Source organism: Cavia porcellus, unplaced genomic scaffold, assembly GCF_034190915.1.
Source record: "Cavia porcellus strain 051 isolate PalLab524CR breed Dunkin Hartley unplaced genomic scaffold, mCavPor4.1 scaffold_23, whole genome shotgun sequence".
NCBI lineage: Eukaryota > Metazoa > Chordata > Mammalia > Rodentia > Caviidae > Cavia > Cavia porcellus.
Window position 1 is genome coordinate 143,295 of NW_026947506.1, and position 19,870 is coordinate 163,164.

The window sequence follows — 19,870 nt, forward strand, 5'->3', positions numbered from 1 at the left end:
GTAGAAAAGAGAGGACATCAAGAAATCTCATCCGAAATAGCGCATCCATGACAGAAGCACATGTGCAGAGGTCCTGCAATGGAAGGGCCGAGGCCTAAACCCCAAAACCAGCAAGTATGTTGTGCACCTCACCACCAGCACCCGCACCGGCACCTGCACAGCCCCACATTGCTCTGCAGATGGAGCACAGCCAGCCCAGTGTAGACACCACGAGCTGCACCTCCAGTGGACTGGCTGTACTAAAGGATTGCACTTGAGGTGAGCCGCTTCCCACATTACCAATCCTGACTGGCTGAATTCACGAACATTCCCAGGCCTCGGATTTCCTCATACCATAATTCTCACAGTTGACCCCTGAAATGCTGTTTCCACCTGGCTTCCAAGGACCCCACTCCTCTAGAATCACCTCCTCCCACCCTGGCCACTCCCCTCGGCTCCTTTGGAAATTATTTTGCCTTTTCTGGCCACAGATCCCTTCTACAGACATCCCTCCCAGATGCACTGTGCAGGTCGTTTTGTCCACGTATGTCTCTGCAATGCGTGTATTGCATTATAGAACATGTGATAATTTTCTTTGGGGCACAGAAGCTCTCCCCTCCCCTTGGCCAGGGTCCTGGGTCTTTGCTACACCTTTTACCTTTCTAGAATTCTGATCAGATCCTCATCTTAACAAGGGCCAAAGCCACACGGGCCTGTGCTCGGCCCACAGGGCAGGCCCTCGAGTCCTTCCCACCTTGCTGTGGCAGCTGCATGGGCTCCACCTCCCTCTGCTCCATGGCCAGGCACTCCTCAGACATCTGCTGCTGAAGAAGAATCACTGACTACTCTCCTCACCACTGAAAGAGGAACCGTGCATCCGCTTAATGGCATGGCCACGCCATGTTGAGGTTTATCTAGCTGTTCCCCCAAAGGCTCAGGTACTTTTAGATGGGGCTTTTTTGGTGATAGCTGAATCTAGTGTTTGTGAATCATGGTTTGGTGCTAGGATTAAGGGTGGATGACTGCTGGATCAGTCCACTGGATCAGTACCAACCTAATCACAGGTGTCTGGATAAAGTAAAAGGCAGAGAGGCTTGTTTCTCCATTTTTCTGTCATATGCTAATTTTGCTGTCTTCTGCCACCAAAAACTGTGGCCCCTCTGCCATATGCCACCCTGCCTTGGAGCCAACCCTAATGGCTTGAAACCTTTACAAACTGAGCTAAAAAAAAAAAAAAAAAACTTTCCCTGTTTAATTTTAAGTGCCAGAAATTTTATCATAGCAACGAGAGAAAAGTAACTAAGACAGCTGGTAAATAAGACTCCGTCCCTTGTGAGCAGCAAATCCCCCACAGGCTGGTTTAGGGTAACCCTGATGAGAGGCCCAACTTGCTGGGAGTAGCAGAGGTGAGTATTGCATCTCTGGGGGTTTTGCAGACAAAAGCTCAGCATACAGTAGTTGCTCCTTGGTTTCTTTATTCACTGTCCTAGAAGGAACTATTAATAAAGGCTTTAGATTCATACGCACAATGTAGGCCAAAAAGATCTTTCTTCTCCAGGGGAAGGAAACTTCCATTTCAAAACAACCCAAGTTGGAGGAACTCAGACATCTGTGAGCCTGCCCTCCCTATACTGAAAGAATGCTGAGGCCTCTACACAGCCAAGGCCTCGAGAAAGGCCACAGCTCCTAAGTCTCATGGAAGCTCAGGGTGCAGAGGCAGCCAGGAACTCTTGCAGCCAGAACCAGTACTGTGCACCTTGAGAAGAAGCCAGGTCTCCAGCATTCCCCTGGGGCCATGGAAAGCCCTGTCTGAGCTGGTGCCCTAGCTGCTAGCAAGGCGGCTGAGATCTGCTGTCCAATGCCCAGGCTGAGGACAGATAGGGTATGTGGCACCAACCACTGAGGAAAAACCAGAAGAGTTTGCAGCTTCTGAGACCACAATAGACCAATGGATCACTTGTGCCCTTTGAGAGCAGATGTGTCCTCTCGAATCCAGCAGGCAAAGGCAGAATGTCCTCATACATCAGGCACCCTGTCCACCACCAAGAGGCAGTGCTATGCTTAGACACACAGGCCTCAGGACTGGCCTCTCTGGAAGGGGGGTCAGAGAAGCCCCACTTACCCACAGCATCACCAAACGGGGATGGGGCCAGGGAAGGGGAGAGACTCAAAGGTCACAGGTCCCAGCCTTCACGCAAGGGCCACTGCACTGGGACAAGCTACTACACCTGTGCCAGAAGACCCCTGGAGGCACTGGATGTGACTTGGGCCACATGCCCCAGGGGTCCAAAGTCCAAGCCCACTTGCCTCTGAGATATAAGGCTGCTTGCTTCCCAGACCTAAACTCCAACCTAGCCTGAGGGACCACACTCCTTAGCCTGCCATGGACTCTTTACCAGGGCAAGCATGGTAGTGAAACCTGTTGTTGGCTTCGTACTGGCTCTGCAATGTGTCATACAGAGCATCATTCCTGGCTTGCCTGGAGCAGTGGGTTCACTGCATGACTTCCAGTCAACCCAAGCTTAAGCCACAGTCTTGTCCCAACCTGCTTTGCCTTAGCCTGAGCCATTTCTAGCCTGACATGTGTAGCTGTGGGACCCAGCACTGTGCCTCAGTTTCCCTCATTTGTAATAGAATAACAAAAGGTGCCACTTTATAATATTGGAAATAAGAAGGCTTGAGGTCAGTCATTGCCTTGGCCTTGCACATAGCAGTTGCCCAGGAGATGTCAGTGCCCAGCCTGGACAGGGCTTTGCTAAGGCCCTGGCCAGGGTACTGGCCACACATCTGAGAGGAAGGTTGGTGTGCTTGGACCACATAAGTCTTGAGATCTAGTTAGGTCTGGGTTGTGGGAAGGCTGAGGGAGATTTTCTCTTGATGAAGGTGACCATTCCACTCGATTGACATTGTCCTGCTCTGAGGGACAGGTAGGAGAACATTATGACGTTGCTCACAAGGACCCTGACCCCCAGCACCTAAAGGCTACCTGCCCTCCTCCAACATCCATGATGATAATGGGGAGGGACAAAAGAGAGGGATGGGCTTTGCTCACAGGGGCAGGGCGGGGTGGGCAAGATGCCAGGAGGAGCTGAGGAAATGGAGCATCTGAGATCATGAGAAGAGTGTGGAGGGCGAGGTCAGGCCCACTCCAGTGAGTGCTAAAACACGAGCTTCTTGGGTACCTCCCAGGGGAACTCGCTCCGCCCAAAATGCCCGTAGCATGCTGTCTTCTGGTAGATGGGCCTCTTCAAGTCCAAATCCCTGCATGCCAGCAGAAAACAAGAGAATGGATTTTGGAATGGATCTCTTTCCCTGAACTTGAGCCCAGGAGCAGGGACAGACTCTAAGGGCAGCATAGATGGAGCTTCACCCTGTGCATGTCCTTCCTTTGCCACTGGCCCTCCTGTGTCACAGCTTAGGAAAGAGGCTCAGATGCTCCCAAGGGAGCTGACCACACAGATACGCCAGGGAAGGTAATTAAACTCTACCTTTCAGTGCCTGTGTCTTCCCCTGCACCCAACTGCCTGGCCCAGGTCAAGGACTATGCAGCCATGTGGCATGAGAAACAAGCATGTGCTGTGCACTTGCAACTTGACTTCCAGCCAGTGGGCCTTACTATCACTTTCCTGAGGAGCTGCTGGGCCATCAAGGCTCTCAAGCCACCTCTTCCACTTGGAAATTGGGCATCCCATGGACAGGGGCACTACATGCTGGGTGGAAAGCCTGCAATCCCTGACCTGTGGAAGCTGGATAGCCCTTCTCTCTGCTTCTCTTTCAGTCAAGCATGTATGTGGGGCGAGGTCTCATGCAGCAGCTGGCGATCCTTTTACCTGACAATGACACCTGGCCGGAGGTCAAAGTTCCTGTTCACCACCTCCAGCAGCTCCTGCTCTGTCTTCTGTGAGGTTCCATAGGTGAAGATGGAAATGGAGAGTGGCTCTGCCACTCCGATGGCATAGGACACCTTTCAGAAAGACCACACTCAGAGATGTTGGTGTCCTCAGGTAGGGATGGCAGGGCCAGGAAAGTGGACTCAGAATATGGGGGTTGACCTACCTGCACAAGCACTCTCCGGCAGAGCCCAGCTTTCACCAGGGACTTGGCTACCCAGCGGGCAGCATAGGCTGCGGAGCGGTCTACTTTGGTGGAGTCCTTTCCAGAGAAAGCACCACCACCATGAGCGCCCCAGCCACCATAGGTGTCCACGATGATCTTGCGCCCAGTGACCCCTGCGTCCCCCTAAAGAGGAGAAGAAATGGAAGGAAGATATGAGCCCCTGAGCCCCTGAAGAGGTAGAATGGGCTGAAGATTTGGAAAATGGTGCCCTGCAGGTGCCTGTGGGTCTTTCTCAAAGACCCTTTGTCTGAGAATTTCCAGAAACCCCAGATTTGCCTCCTGGTTCTATCACTGACTAACTGTGGAAATCAGTTTATCTGTTGGGACCTTACTGAAAAATGCAGAATATGGCCAGAGGCTGTGTAAGGTCACAGCTGCCTCACTCATCATGGTGTTGAGTCCATGAGGCTAAATGCACCTGCAGGCAGGAATTACAGTGCAACATACATAGTGTTGGGCCATGGCCTCTCTGGTACCACCAGCTACTGCCATGTCGTGCCTTTCCCAAATATTCCCTGTGCATCTTTGATCAATGTGTCTTAAATCCTGACATGTCAACTCGATTGGATTAAGAAATATCTAAAAGATACTTCTCTGTGTGCCTGGGAGATCATGGAAGTGTAACCTTGGGCCCCGTATACAGTCTTAGGCCAGTTCCTTTCTGGCTCTGTTCCCTGTTCTGCTTCTGGTCTGCCTTGAACTAAGCAGGTTGGCTCCCCACACTCTTCCACCATGACAATCCCACCTTGGAACCAGCAGACCATGGACTGAGTGCCCTGAAACCATGAATCAAATAAACATTTCCTAACCCTCTCTTCCTTTAAATTACCAGTGTCAGGTATTGTGTCTCAGAAAGGGAGAGCTGATTAATACATAAAGATGTTTAAAGGGTGGGGCTCTATCCTAAATGATTTTGGGGGAGGCTTCTTACTCTAACCCATCTTTTTATGGTTTACCCTAGTGTATCTAGGCTTTGAAAAGTCCTGCAATAGAAAATTTCCTTTTACCCCATTTTCTACCCTCCATCTATCCCCAGAGCTCAACCCACAGCTGCACCTGCACCCTGCACCAGCAGCAGTCAGTTGCCTCTCCAAGGTTCTCTGTCATTTGATGTCTAATGTCCTGTAGTACAGGTGGAGGGAGCCGCTACTAAGAAGTCCCTGCCCAACCGTGGTACCCACAAGAGCTTATAGCAACCACAGCAGCTACCCAGCAAGTGCCACCTTGGCAGGAGCAGCCAAGAGCAAGCATGGTGGCGTTTTATGAGGGCAGTGGCTGCTGTTTGCAAGTAAGATGGCATTTGAGACTCCTAAGGATATGTCCTCACTTCCATGGGCACTAACATAGCAGCCCGCCCCCCAAAATGCACTAAATGGATGAGACCAAAGTTCAAGATGTCACACTCAGTCCCCAGTCAGTCCCGCCGAGCTGTGAAAATCTCTCTCTTGTAACCTTGCTCTGGGACCCAAGACCCAGGAATGGGTTTCACTCAGAGATCCAGACACACCTGAGGCCCACCGATGACAAAGCGCCCACTGGGCTGCAGGTGGTAAATAGTGTCTTCATCCAGGTACTTGGCAGGCACCACAGCCCTGATCACCTGCTCCTTCAGAGCCCTGCGCATGTCCTCCAGTGTGATGTCCTCATTGTGCTGCACGGAGATGACAACAGTGTGGACGCGCACAGGAATCACTGCACCATTCTTCTGCGTGTACTGAACTGTCACCTGGGCATCCAAAGGCAAGGAGAGGCATTGTGAGGCTGTGAACATCACTGCTAGACATGGACCCCAGAGGTTGGCAGGACCCCCAGGGACAAGTGAGGCCTCCTGTCCTCAAAGAACTAATAGGACAAATTTTTATATTTGAAAACTTGCCAGGCACTGTGAAGTGACTGGGCATAAGGCAAAGCTGCTCCATGTGTGAACCCAGTAGGTACCATTTAAAGATGAGCTTCCTCTCAGCTGTGAGCCCACAGGTTCCTCCCCTGCTGTTCCAGAAGATGCTGGATGCCCACAAATGTCCCCTGGCCAAAATCTCTCTTTTGACTCTCCAAAGCTTCTGGCCAAAGTATCCTTGTCTTACCAGTGACAACAGGAACCCATTGGCCGCATGTCATAGGCAGGGACAGGAACCTCTTGGCCTGGGCTATGAAGGGTTGAGAGAAGGCTTTGACAGTGACATTTATTATCAGAGCCTCTGACACAGTGGTGAGTAGCCCTGTGGGTACCCAGCACCTGCAGTGGGGGATCCCTGGCAGTGTCTGGGGCAGTGGACTGGCCTCTGTAGGGACCAGGGTAAGAGGGACCGCAGCCAGGATGGCTGAGATAAGAGAAGGCAGCTGTCTCAGACCAGCTCTGGACTGTTTTGCCAAACGAAAGGACAAGGAGAGTGCCTCTGAGGGGAAGGACCACCTGTGAGGTCCTGGAAGGTCAGGTTGCAGGCATGGATCTCACACAAACTCCCACCTCCACAGGCCAGTCTTGCTCCTGCCTGGAGCATTCTATTAATATATCAGACATCCCCATGCAGAAAGCACTTTTTATCCCTACCCAACAAGAGAAAAGCAAAGCAAGGGGAAGGGAAAGCACTTGTCTGGTATCACACAACCAGCTGGGGAAAAGCCAGTAGCCAATTCCTGCTCAGCCCTGTGCAAAACCCACATCCCTTCTACCACAGCACAGACAAATGTTTCTCCAGAGATTCTGCCCTTGCTGACACATCCCAGGGCACATTGTTCTGATATCACAGAATGACCTGCCTTGGCAACAAAGGAAAACAGTCTGGGCCCTCTGGGTTTGTAGACTGCATGGGAAGAAGATGGGGGAGGACAGTGAGAAACGAGCATCGGCTGAGCATGCCATGTCCTAGAAGTCATGCCCAAGATGAGAAGCTGTGACCAGCCCACTCTATAGACCAGCAAGTTGAGGGTCTAGGTTGAAAATATGTGGTAAAGATCACACAGAAGAGCCAGGGCCTGCCTTCTAGCTTTGTGGCCTAAGGGGAAGATGGTCCAGCAGAAGGTTACCACTGGAGAGTCAAGAGCTAGATCACAGACCTGATGCTGCCCAAAGCACTGTGTGCCATTCAGAGTCTTCCAGATACCTGTGGGATCCCACTATGGCCAATGACAGAGGACTGCGCCCAGCCTGAGGCCCACTCAGGGCAAATTCTGCAGGAAGTGCCTCCTGTGGGCTTAGCAAGATCTCTGCCTTATGGAGACTGTATCAGATGACTCCTGCTCTGGGTCCTTCCTGGCCCAAGAGCAAAAGGGTGAGATTTAGAAAAAATGATGAGTGCCCAGGCCCCTGAAGCCAGATACTATGAGATTACAGGTGCATGGGGACACAGATTAAGCCTCAAATTGGGATGAGACTGGGATTGGGGTTCCCAGGAGGGAGGCCCCAGGCAGGCTCAGGGGAAAAGCTTTGCTCTGACCTCCACCAGGCTCACCCCAGGAAAGCTCTACAGAAAGACAGAGCTGGGTAGATGGAGAAAAGGCTCTTATCTCATGGCGTCAGCAAGATATGCGGAAAAATACACCATGGAAAACACAGCTCTGGCCAAGGACAAAAATAGCCACCGTCCTGCAACCCAGTTCTCAGTATCAGCAGCAGGAGTTTGTTCAGGTGGAAAGCCTCATTCTGTTCACAGTCAACACTGCACAGTACTGAGAATCCTTCACCAACAGGGTGCAGAGAGAGAGGAACAAGGCTGCTCCCCAAGGGTTGCAGGAGCTCCACTGGCAACTTGCATGCTCTGCACAGGGCGTGCTGACCTCTGGCATTCATGGCAGCCTGTCTTTCCCCTTCCCAAACATCCTAGACTTGGACACTTTTTTAAATTTTGAGGCATGGTCTTGCTAAGACATTAAGTTGCACAGGCTGTGCTGGAATTGAGATCCTCCTATATCAGCCTCCCAACATACCTAGCTTTGACTGTTTCTCATCTAAACATCGTGAAGAAGGGCTTTCTCCTCTGGTGTGGCTGGTCTGACAGGTGGATTACTACCACTCACTCTCAGCCTAAAGGTGCTCAGTAGGCTCCCTCACTTCCTCTGCCACTATTCTGGGATCAACTTTCTGAGGATCACCACAGTTTTAAATCCCAACAGCATTCCTACACAGATCCCCTCCCCTTCTTTATGTACCACTCTTTACAATAATGCCTGCTCTGTGCAGGGACTCATGCTTACAGAAAGGACACTGTACTGTGGGAAACAGGATAGACCCACATGCACCACGATGAGATCTAAAACCCTGTGGGTCAATGCTAAGTGCAGGTGCAGAAGGTACTATCTGCTGGCAGCTAGGGCTGGCACTCACAGAGACACCCACACTTAGCTAGCCCCTGTGGATATGTAAGGAACAGAGACCCCAAGCAAGGCCAAGGGTAGGGGCAGATAGGAAGCACCAAGAGACAAGGGGACCTGATGGACACTGGCAAAGGAAGGTGAAGTGGGAACCACAAATGGCTCCAAGTACCAGAAAGAGAAGGAGTTTCTCTCTCCTGCCACAGCATATGGAATTCTGAACAGATACAGGAAGTCAAAAGTGAAGCCTGTAGGAAGTGAACTGGAGATTTCTGGCAGGGAGAACTTTGGGAGGAGTGCATCCTGGGCAGGCTGGCCTGGAAAGACAAGGGTGCTCAGCAGAAAATGTGAGGCCTAGGTAGGGTAGAGACAAGAAAGCACTAAACAGGGCTGGGGACCTGGAGCACAGTCCTTCAGGAGCACAGAGGGGACAGGAGCACCACGCCATAGGCTCTTGAGTACACGTGCAAGTGGAGCAGAGAATAGGGCAACTGATTCCAAATGACAGGGTTGGGGGAACTGGGAGCTGAGTGTGCGGAGGAAGATGAGGTCCAGGGTGTGCGGAGGAAGAGGTGTTCAGATATGGGGCATTGGGTGGGGGAATGCAGAAGCCCAGCAGAAGCAGGAGGTCACAGGGAATGGAGCCATCACAGTCACCAGGGTTCATGGGGGAGGGACATGGAATGAAGGCCAATAGGAAGGGTCCATGTGTGCCACACTTGCGTTCCTCCAGCCTCCAGGGCCACCCTTCAAACAGAGGCAAAGGGCAACTTTAACACAGCGGGAGCAGAGATCAGGGCCTGCTGGGCCAGGACCTGACCCAGCAATCATAAAGCTTTATTTTACCCTGAGAAAGAAAAATGAGCATGAGGGCTGCAATGACCACAGACAGCCGAGACACCCTGTGGAGGATATAGGGACCATGCACATGCGAAGACAGAGCCCAAGACACCTGCATCCTGTGCAGCAGCAAGGCCACAGCAGGAACCAGAAGTCATTAGTCTACAGATGAAGACAAAGCAAAACAGACAGACAGTGGCTCTTGAAACCTTTCTATGATTTTTAATTTTGGTATTAAAATGTGGTAGGGGTGGGGGAGGTATATTTACAGTAAAAGCTTTCAAATAAATAACATTTTCAAATAAACAAGTTGTTGAATGCACAGACTGAATATTTTGATCTTAAACATGTCAAGAGTGAAGAGGACTTGGTGGCTCTGGGAGGTGCTGGAGGCCACTCACCTGGGTCTTGGAGTCGGGCCTCAACCAGGGGAGCACACCGGTGCGCCGCAGCTCTGCCATGCGGGCGTTGAGTTTGTGCGCCAGGACAATGGTGAGGGGCATGCACTCCTCCGTCTCGTCAGTAGCATAGCCAAACATCAAGCCCTACAGCCGCAACCAGGCAGACTGAGCGACACCCAGCTTCCACCACCAGGGTGATGGCTTTCCCAAATCTACAATTTCAACATTTACTGGATGTCTCATACATAGAAGACTTTGCACTCGGTAAGTCTGAAAGGGAAAGCACCATCCACACCCCCAGCCCTCCACAAGGGAAAGAAACCCCTCAGGCATCAACTGCAGCCTTCACATGCTGCCCTCAAATCACTGCCCTAGTAGGAAAACCACCTCACTCTAGGTGGCTTCTCCAGCTCAAGTGTGCATGGTGGGTCTACCCAATAGTGTGAAGTACAATTAACTTTTTTTTTTTTTTTTTTTTTGGCCCAGAGGATCAAACTCAAGACCTTGCACTTGGTAGGCAGGTACTTATGCCACTGAGTTAAATCCCCAGCTGTGAAGTTCAATTAAAACACTACTCTCTCTTTTTGTCTTTGGCAATATACTGAGGATTGAATATTGAAGGAAGAACTTTCACATTGAGCTATATCCCCAGCCCTTATTTAATTTTCTATTTTGAGACAGGGTAGGTTTGAACTTGCAATCCTCTTGCCTTAGCTTCCCAGAGAGCTAGGACTATGGGAATGCACCACTATTCCCTCAGCGCCTCCATAGAGTTACAGGCCAGTCTAAGGTGGACTACACTGGAGTGACATCCCACAAGCTCCCACACTGCTGAGATACCTGGTCTCCAGCACCAAAATCCTCTTCATTTTTGTCTAGATGGACACACTGGGCAATATCCGGGGACTGCTGTTCCAAAGCCACCAGCACATTGCAGGTCTTGAAGTCAAAGCCTGGGAAGATGGGGAGAGCATGGCTGAATGAGGATGAGAGTCATACGGGCAAGGTTGGCAGCTTTGGCCTTTGCACAGCATTGAGTGTCAGGTCAGGTGGTTTCTGACCAGCTGGGGTCTGTCTAGGCCCATAGCTAAGACCCAGGACAGCACGAAAAAGTCATGTCTCCTTCCCATACCATCTTGCTGAACTCTTCAGTCAAAGAAAGTTCTCTGTGGTGCATGTTATCATATTAAATTATACTTTGGCTGAAAAGATATATCTCACATGATTAAAATGTTATACACACCTACAAAAATATCACTCAAACCCAGGGTTTTGTAAAATTAATATGCACTAATGAAAAACATTTAAAAATCATAAACTACTTGAAATTGTGACATTAAAACCAGATATCATAGATGCTGCACTGGTGATGAGTGACTCCTGGCCCTATGTCTTCAGCTGTCCTGGAGAAGCTCTCAGGACAATGTCTGAGCATCACCAAACTGAGTGAAAATCAAGGGTGCTGCCACTGTGTTTCCAGTGCTGCCATTCAGAAGCTCAGGATCAAACACCTGAACAAACTTAGTGTACATGAACCATCTCAACAGAGTTGGTGTGCTGAGATCCCAAGATATGCCCAGGGTCTGCAGCAAATGGGAAAGCCAAGGCCCCAGTGTGCCATGCTGAGGCTAAGTTGGAGAGCCAGGCTCTCGCACAGTGGGCACTAGACCGGTCCAGGCAGTGCCATGAGGAAGCTGCTGTTCCTGCTAGTCCTCAGGGCCGTGCTGGGCTATGCTGCCGAAAGCCAAACACCAGATGCCCCACCACAAGTGCCCTGACCTCCCTGAGCCCTATCAACCAGCCTCTTCTTAGATGTAACCCACAATTTATGTGTAAGCTTCAGGTGGGATCTACCACCAAAGAATAAAAAACTGAAGCTCTACTGCACCACTCAGCCCTCACTACCAAAACCTTTAGACAACTGGGTTCTGGGTTGACCTTAAGCAATACACCTTCCCCTCAGTAGGTCTGTCTGCCTGCCTGGAGGGCTCTTCCTGGCTCTCAGGAAATGCACCTGTGTGCTTCCTCCTGCAGTCGAGCTTCCTGCATCTTACACTCACCATAGACACATCACTGAGTAACATCTCAAGTCCCTGGCCTCTACCCCAGGAGCACCTAGTCATCTTCCCCTTTGCACTGCCCTGATCCCCAGTGAATGTTTTAATACGCAAATCAATGAGAGGTCTTTAGAGAGCTGTCAGTGTTCTTCCATTGACATTAGACATTTCACATCTTGCCTAATCACTTCCTGTCTATATAATGAATTTTCCCAGCATTGAAAACTAAGCAGTACTCCAAGTGATTTGGAAAAACAATTCAGGAACCAAAAGGAAAAAAACCAGAACTTGGAAAGGAGGGGAACTCAGTGACTGCAACATAGAGTGCAGGGAGTAACTGGCTCTGGACTTGCAGGGCAGCCATCACAGCTATCCTGCTGACTGGGGAGTATAGAGAGAGACAACAGAGACCCAAAAGGAAATTTTTCTTTAAAGATTGGAATTAGTCTAAGTTCACTGTGGACTCTTTAAGATGGAAACCAGAAAGCCAGTGCAGGAACAAGGCCTGCAGCCCTCATGGAATAGCACTGTTCTCAGGGCCCCAGTTCTGGTGGCCTTCCACCCTGTGCTGCTGCCTGGCTTGAACACTGAAATACACGTTAAGGCCCTATGGTCTTTTTAGCTTGGACCTGCCCATTAGAGTGGTGCTTCTCCTCAGTCCCTGCCAGGCCTGGACCCCTCCTCTGGGCTTTGGCCCCCAGATGACTGGCAGTAGCACTGAACTGGGCCAGTCCGTCTCCTTCACTGCTTTCAATCCCAAAACTGGACATTCTCTATGCTAGCGGTAGATTTGCCAACCTGGTGGCCTTTCACTGATTGCCAACTATAGATTTTAAGCCTCAATTTCCTCGTCTGCATAAGAAGTACACCAGAGTTTCTGGAATGATTAAGGGAGATGGTGCCCACAAAAAGACCAGTGTCTGTGCCTGGCAGAGGGCATGTTCCCAATGGAGGCAGCTCCCCTTATTCAGTGCTAATTCCTTTCCAACACCAAGAAGGCAGGGCAGTAATGAGATTCAGCCACAGTGGTTGTGGGCGGATCCCCCTGCTGCTGTCCTACACAGTCGGATGTAATACTCTTGTCCAAGCTTTGGACCCCTGGAACTTAACACATGGGCCTAGTGATGATGCTTCTCCAGGCAGGAGTTGCACTGCTCTAACACTAAGGCTCAGATCCAGCAGCAGGTGCTCTCTCAGCAGAAACCAGCCAGTATACTGGCCCTCACCCTTTGCAGAGTCATCATAACCAATGTGTTTGATGGCATCCCGCACCACGCGCTGGTAATCCACCATGGCCTTGGAGGTGATCTCCCCACATAGCAGCACCATGCCTGTCTTGCACACTGTCTCTGCAAGGGAAGGAGGAAGAAAGATTGGCAGCCATGTGCCAGCAGATGGCAGTAGGAGATGTTTCATGAGCAATGGATTCCAGAAAGAAAATAACAATGCTGATAAAAAGCATAAGCCCAGCCCTCATCACTGAGCATCACCAGATGCTGCCTGCAGAAAGATGCTTTGAGAAGGATCAGTTGCACTTCAATTTTAAACTATGTGTATGATCTCAGACAATTTATTTAACCTAGTTCTCAGTTTTCTCAACTATTCTGTGAGAAAATACTAAAACTGTTGTGTGGATTAAAAGAGACAATAGTTCTATGTGGCTGTCACAGTGAACACAGGTCACTGCCGCCTGCCCTCCCTCCCCACCCACTTGTTGCTAAAACCCCACTGTGAGCTTCAGGGGGTTAGATCAAAAGATCTTTACCCCCTGATATATTGCAAACAGCTGGAAGTAATCTACCCTGTGAGAGCCATGAGTCCCTGAAGCATTTGATACAGGGGCTAGGATGCCACCACAGATGGCAGGGTAGCTCTGGGCAGTGGGCATGACACAGTGCTGATGATAAGAACAGTAGGGTTCTTATCTCTTGCTGAGTGCACTGCCCCATGCCTTGGCTGAGGCCCTGATCCAATGGCACTGTGATCCTTTTGTGAGGGGAGCAGGCTCCAGAGTCCCTGGCTCTGCTGCTGTGACTCAGGCTTCAGTCTTGGCAAAAGGTGAAAAACTTATTCCACAGATAACAGTGGACATCTTTAGCCTCCAGGAAACAAGGAGGGTCTGATATTAATGTGTCTTAGGAAAGCTGGTGCTTTTGTTATGGGCAACTGATGGAGAAGTTGGCCTTATAAATCAGTTTAATGTCAAAATCATACCACCAGCTAGACAGAAAGCAAGAAAGGAGCTAGACACTCCATGACCTGAAAAGGCTCTAATAGCAGAAATGCGGCTCATGGCCCTCTCAGCAGCTCTGTTGCTCCATGGTCTCCATCTCCTCTGGGGCACTGATCTCAGAACTTTGAAAGACCTCTCCACTCCTCAAAAACATCCAGTGTCAGGAGGCCTTGCAGTGATCCAACTCTCTGCCCTTTACTAAGACTAAGATAGTTAAGGCCAAATTCCTGCTGAAGATGATTACAGATTTATTTCATGACCTGAAGTGTTTTCTCCCCTGACGTAGCATGTGAAGGCCACTTCATGGAGACCATGCTGCAGCACAGAGCACATGGACATTCACCACTCCATGGCTCAGCCCTACTATGCGTGTCTCACCTGGCCCGCTCAGCCATTTGGCAGGAAGGGATGGGTCACTTACCACAGGCCACCTTGGCATTGGGATCTTGCTTGAGGTGGGCATCCAGAACGGCATCGCTGATCTGGTCACAGATCTTATCTGCACAAGAATGAACAGGGTATGAGTCATATAAGGAATGAGTATAACTGAAATATTAAGTAATCTGATAATCTGTCGGTTTTCAAATCAATTCTACCTACCTAACAGGATTCATAGTTTAACATAAAAATTAGGAAGATTTTGAATTTTTTATTTCTTTTCATTCCTACCTCACTTTGAAAATACATATTTTATAAAATTATAGAATACTGTAGAAGAAATATGCTTCAATATCAGCTCTTCTTAGACTCTAAAGCAGCACATGTACACACACATACCCAAGTACAGTGTCTCTCATTCTTACAACATGCTCTTCTTAACTCTAACATCTAGAAATTTCCTAGAAATAGAAAGAACCCTTAATAACATCAGTAATATTCAATGGTAAGATGTAAAATCAGATGGGACAAATAGCTGCACTGCATTGCATCATACAAAATCAAACACCCAAGTACATACCACCACCTGCAATCTCACAAGAGCAGCTGCTCACGGCTCAACCTTGAAATCTTAGCTACAGAAGGCTAAAGCAGGAGAGTTACATCAGAAATTTCACAAGCTAGCAAGCCCCTGTATCAAAATAAATAAAGAGCTGGAAATGTAGCTCAGTAATAAGAGTACAAGGTTCAGTCCTCATTATGACAAGAATAAAGCAAAAGGCCCAAGAATTCTCCCAAGAACACCCCTAATATCACTGTTCTTTTGAAGAACATTTCCATGACCATCTCCCAGAGTCTCCCCATGGCCACTGAAGACTAGACGGCCTGATAGCTGGGTTTTCCCTCTGGGGTCAAGATAGGAATGATAAAGGTTCACCCTGAGCTAGACTTGAAGACTACACATGGTCTAACACGTAGATCACTGTGGAAAATTTCTTATTTTGTTTTTTGCAAGGTGAACAATCACAAGTGAAGAATTAAAAGTGACCTCAATTATGCACATCACATCTCATACTATGTTCAAAATACTTATGGATACTCTTAGTAGATTAATACATTTTAAAACTCCAGATTCAGAATCAAACTATTCAACTCTCAAAAGTAATTGTTTTAAATATATATATGCCAAAAATATATGGCACCCATGTTAGTCTTATCCACCTTCAAAGGTTAACTTTGTAATTTCTTCTTGAGAAACATTACTAAATATGTGTTTGGGTTTTCTTGCCAGTGGCAGATCCCAGCTATAAATCTAGGTTTGCCTGAGACCCTGGTTTCTGTACGTACCCATCAAGACCTCGCACAGCTGATATATACTGAAATTAGTAATGATGGCCACTTCAGACCTGCCCACTAGGATCCCTAGAAGTTATTCACAGGCTGACTGTAGGTGTCTCCGCTTACTCAAAGGACCCAATGTAATGTAGCAGCTATAAAGACAAAACCAGAATGCAGCAATGTCATAAAGACAGTACCTCACATAAGATAATGCCCAAGGGTATCCTTTCCAAATTTCTATTATAATTACTCAGTAGTCTTAAGATAGCCAAGAGTCAGTTTTCCTGAAATTCAGAAAAGAAGTAAATTTTCTTTCCGATGGTTATGGAATAAAAAGCAGAAGCCACTAAGCCTTAGAAGAAACTGACTTACTTGTACAGTTAATTTATACTGACAAATGAAAGCAGAATCAGATAAGCTGAGGGAGTGTCAGGAAACAAAATGACCCACAGATTGGCTGAAACTGTCATCCTCTGATCACTAAGCACATTACTGCTGGGTATACTGTGCCACACTCAGGGCCACTAGCTATTCTGTACCAAAAATCTCACTTCCTCCAGGTGAAAATCCTTCTCCTAACCTGTATGTTGCCCTCATAAGCCACTGAAAGAACCAGAGTATATCAGACAAAGCCACGTATCCAAGGTTATTATTACAGGAAATCTATGATGTTTATCCATAAATGTATGTACTGTGAAAGAGGGTATTTACATTAAACTAAGTAAGTCTCACACAAAGCAATTTGGTTCAAGATTTTTGAACAGCTGCACTACTGACATTTTAAGCCACAGAGTACTTCGTTGTAAGGCTGCTTTGCACATTGTAAAATAAAGTTTAGCTGCATGCTTGGGCCTCTATCCAGTCAGTGCCAAGAGCACCTTCTCTCTTTTCCCCAATGCTGTAACAACCAAAACTATCTCTAGATATTACAAAATGTTCTTGGGAAAGATGGACAAAATTGCCTGCAACTGAGGACCACGGAGGAGCAGTGCATTGTGATGACCAGAGCCATGTTACAAGTTATGAAAGTTAAATCTTTGGGAGGAAAGACGACCACAAGGAAGATGGGAAAGGGGAGCTTGGTGGTAAATTACCACACACCCCAAGTTCTCAGGTGAAAATAAAGAAGTGTTTTAACACCAAATCTGTGTGTCTAGTGCTCAGGATTCTCCTGGTATAGCAGTCCTAAAAGTATGATTTCTGCAGCAGCATGTCCTAGGAACTTGTTAAAAATACAAACTCTTGGGGGTGGGGATTTAGCTCAGCAGCATAAACACCTGCCTTGCAAGTCTGCGGTCGTGAGTTTGATCCCTGGTACTGATTTTTAAAAAGACAAAAAAAAAAAAAAAAAAAAATACAAACCCTTGCGCCTTCACCAGAACTTAGTGCCCTATGGTCTTGTGTGGGGATCATTCCCTGTTGACTTAAATTGCTCAGTGATCACAGATAAAAGCTTCACTCAAAATAAATACCTATGGCTGGGGATTTAGCTCAGGGGCATAAGCACCTGCCTGGCAAGTGCCAGGTCATGAGTTTGAACCCCGGCATCAAAAAAAAAAAGAAATCAAAATAAATACCCAACAATTAAGATCTGATGGGACGTTTTGTATGTATCTTATGTTTATTGTCCTGCTGTGCTGAGATTCTGGTGATGGGCAGCTGCACGGATCCTCAGCTTCACTACAAGCTACTGTTTATGCTGTCTTTCCAGAGGACCCTATCACAAGTAACACTCACCATTCTTAACAACTCCCTGGGTCTAGACTGAGGAGGATGGATTTGCGGTCAAACCAGGACAACTCACCCGGATGTCCCTCTCCTACAGATTCTGATGTGAACATGAAGGCTCCTTCTTCAGTTAGCGAATGGCTACACAAGCCAACCACGGGTCCATTCATTGTCTCACACTTCTCCACTCCACTTTTCCAAGGCAACAATTTCAATGCTGTGGCTTTGCCTGAGCTTTTCTCTACCACTCCAACAGGCTTGTCTCTGGCAGAGGCACAGGGATGGCTCCCTTCTACTGCCTGGGTGCACTGACAGCAAGGTGAGGATGGGTGGTACAAATAGAGGAGGCTGTGTCACTCCCTCCACTGGTCAGCGCTTGCTCCTGAGTGACTCCTATATATGGAAAAGTGAAAGTACCTGAGTAATCATGTGAGGACATTGGAGGAGTCCATTTCCTCAGAGGGGAGGGAGTCTTTTTACTTTGAGGAATGTCAGTCCTCAGTTCTGATATCCCAATCCTCAAGTACCTGGCTCAGGGCAGGTGAAGCAGGCTGCAGGGCTTCTGCAGAACTGAAGCCTCACTGAGTTTTCTCTGCAGCTCTCCAGCTAATCTATGTATTTTTCCAGCACTCTCATCTCACTTTGGAAGGCAGAGGGTCTGTGGTGACTCAGAGGTACAAACAGGCAGCAAGAAATTCTCTCCCATTGGACATGGTTCAGGCTAAGATTGCAACACTGGGCAGCCCTGGTGGCGAGCGCCTCTTCACCCACCTCTGGTCCACAGTGGGTTCATGCCCACCCACTGTAGGCCCACAGTACTCACCTGCTCATTGAACCAGCTGCAGTGTTACACAACAGACTCATTTTGGAGACAGAGCCTTTGAATCCACACTTTCCTGCTAACAGAAATCATCCAAACTTTCAACTTCTCTAAGGTGCTGGAGGCAAATTAATAAGCAAGGTGTTAATTTTAAAAAAGTACCTGGGCAAGTAATATAGAACAATGGATTTTTGTTGTTGTTGTTTTCAGAGATGGACTTCTGAGAAACAAATTCATTGCAGAGAAATTATTAGAGTTCTGATCCCACAGCTGCCAGATATTAAATTAAATGTCCATGCATTCATACTAGATAAATACCTGTTCATGTCACCCTTCATTATTTTTGCCTTGACCAAACTATACTAGATCAGACTATATCATTAGTTAATAGACTGAGTGCATCACTCAGTTCAATCTCTCCTGCTCCAGGGTTGAGCTGCATCTTCACATGCAGGGATGATAGAGGTCACAGAGAATGAGGACAGGTAGAGAATGCCATTAAAAACTGTATATGTCATAGGTCAGACCGTGGGAAGCAAAGGCAGGAGACAGTAGCCTGGGCTTGCAATTCTCGTGGCCAGAAAAAAAGCATTTCAATATTTCTGGCACAGATTCTAGTGAATTTTAGTAATTGGTCCTCAGTAGCAGCCCAATCTCTTCAGGGAATGAAAAGCCTATTGAAGGGACTGCTTGTAGGGTAATACGAGGGATTTCTCATATACATATTCATCAAAGGCATTTAACAAAGTGGGTTGAACTGCTTAGGCATAACACTGCTGAAAGTTCAGAGAAGAAAAGACCCCTGGGGAAGGATGGACACATGGAAAATCAAACTAGGATTCTAGACTCTAAGCCTGATCATTGTTGGCACACAAGACCTTCCCTGTTTATACTTAAAATTTAAACATTTCTATTGCTTTGTAAATGTCTTTTGGGAACATTAGTTTTTTCAGAAACAATATGATCTAATGTTTAATTTGAACTCTACCCTAGCAGTTGCAACGGTATGACAGCCACTCTATGAAAATGCCCAGCATGGAAAAGTGGTGTTTCAGAAATGTGTGCCCAGACTTCTGCAGTTGGGCCACCAGCTCAGAGTGATGAGGGGTGTGGAGAACATCTTTCAGTGCTGTCACACACATGAGTTTCTCATGAGTCACCTATCATATAAATACTGAGCTACTTCTCAATCTTTCCAAGACAGATGTTAGACAGTTGCACAGGTAAGACAGAGGCTACAAGTTCAGTCTTCAGGCTGGAGCACTGACCTTGCCTCCAACTTCTGACAGCTTGGGCCAGACCTCCTAACCTCTCAGCCCACAGCTTTCTGAGCTACACAGTGTACGTTAAATGACAACCTATCTCACAGTGATTTTATGAGAATTATCTTAGGTCATTTAGGTGTGATAAGTATTGAACATACTACTGTCAAATGATAAAAATGTAATAAATAGTAGCAAGTATTATTATTAAGCGGTCTATGCACTTATATATGGTTTTTCTGTGCAAAATGAAATCACACACACATGCTCACACACACAAAATTTGTATCCTGATCTTTTTCCCCACAATTTATTATGGTCCTTTTTTTTTACATCTTTATATACATACAGACTTTTTTTTAGCACCTGAATCATATCTCACAATAAGGAAAAGCTGCAAATTATTT

At 47.8% G+C, this 19,870-nt stretch overlaps 1 protein-coding gene across 1 annotated transcript; it reads right to left on the reverse strand.

Moving 5' to 3' along the window:
- Window positions 1-1,437: 1,437 nt before the first annotated feature.
- Mat1a (methionine adenosyltransferase 1A) lies at window positions 1,438-18,026 on the reverse strand. The gene is made up of 10 exons (XM_003466091.5): window positions 17,909-18,026; window positions 17,458-17,774; window positions 14,359-14,436; window positions 12,931-13,053; window positions 10,488-10,600; window positions 9,648-9,791; window positions 5,603-5,821; window positions 4,036-4,218; window positions 3,810-3,943; window positions 1,438-3,240 (listed from the first exon to the last, which is right to left on the reverse strand). The coding sequence occupies exons 2-10, from the start codon at window positions 17,549-17,551 to the stop codon at window positions 3,138-3,140; spliced, it is 1,191 nt and encodes a 396-aa protein (XP_003466139.1). The 5' UTR covers window positions 17,552-17,774; window positions 17,909-18,026; the 3' UTR covers window positions 1,438-3,137.
- Window positions 18,027-19,870: the final 1,844 nt, after the last annotated feature.

Bases quoted from the DNA above. Each gene is read 5' to 3' on its own strand.
- Mat1a (XM_003466091.5), bottom strand. From the start codon at position 17,551: ATGAATGGACCCGTGGTTGGCTTGTGTAGCCATTCGCTAACTGAAGAA. The intron at 10,601-12,930 runs GTGAGGGCCAGT...CCATCTTCCCAG, and splicing joins TTATGATGACTCTGCAAAGG to GCTTTGACTTCAAGACCTGC. The intron at 3,944-4,035 runs GTAGGTCAACCC...TCTTTCTGAAAG, and splicing joins GCCGGAGAGTGCTTGTGCAG to GTGTCCTATGCCATCGGAGT.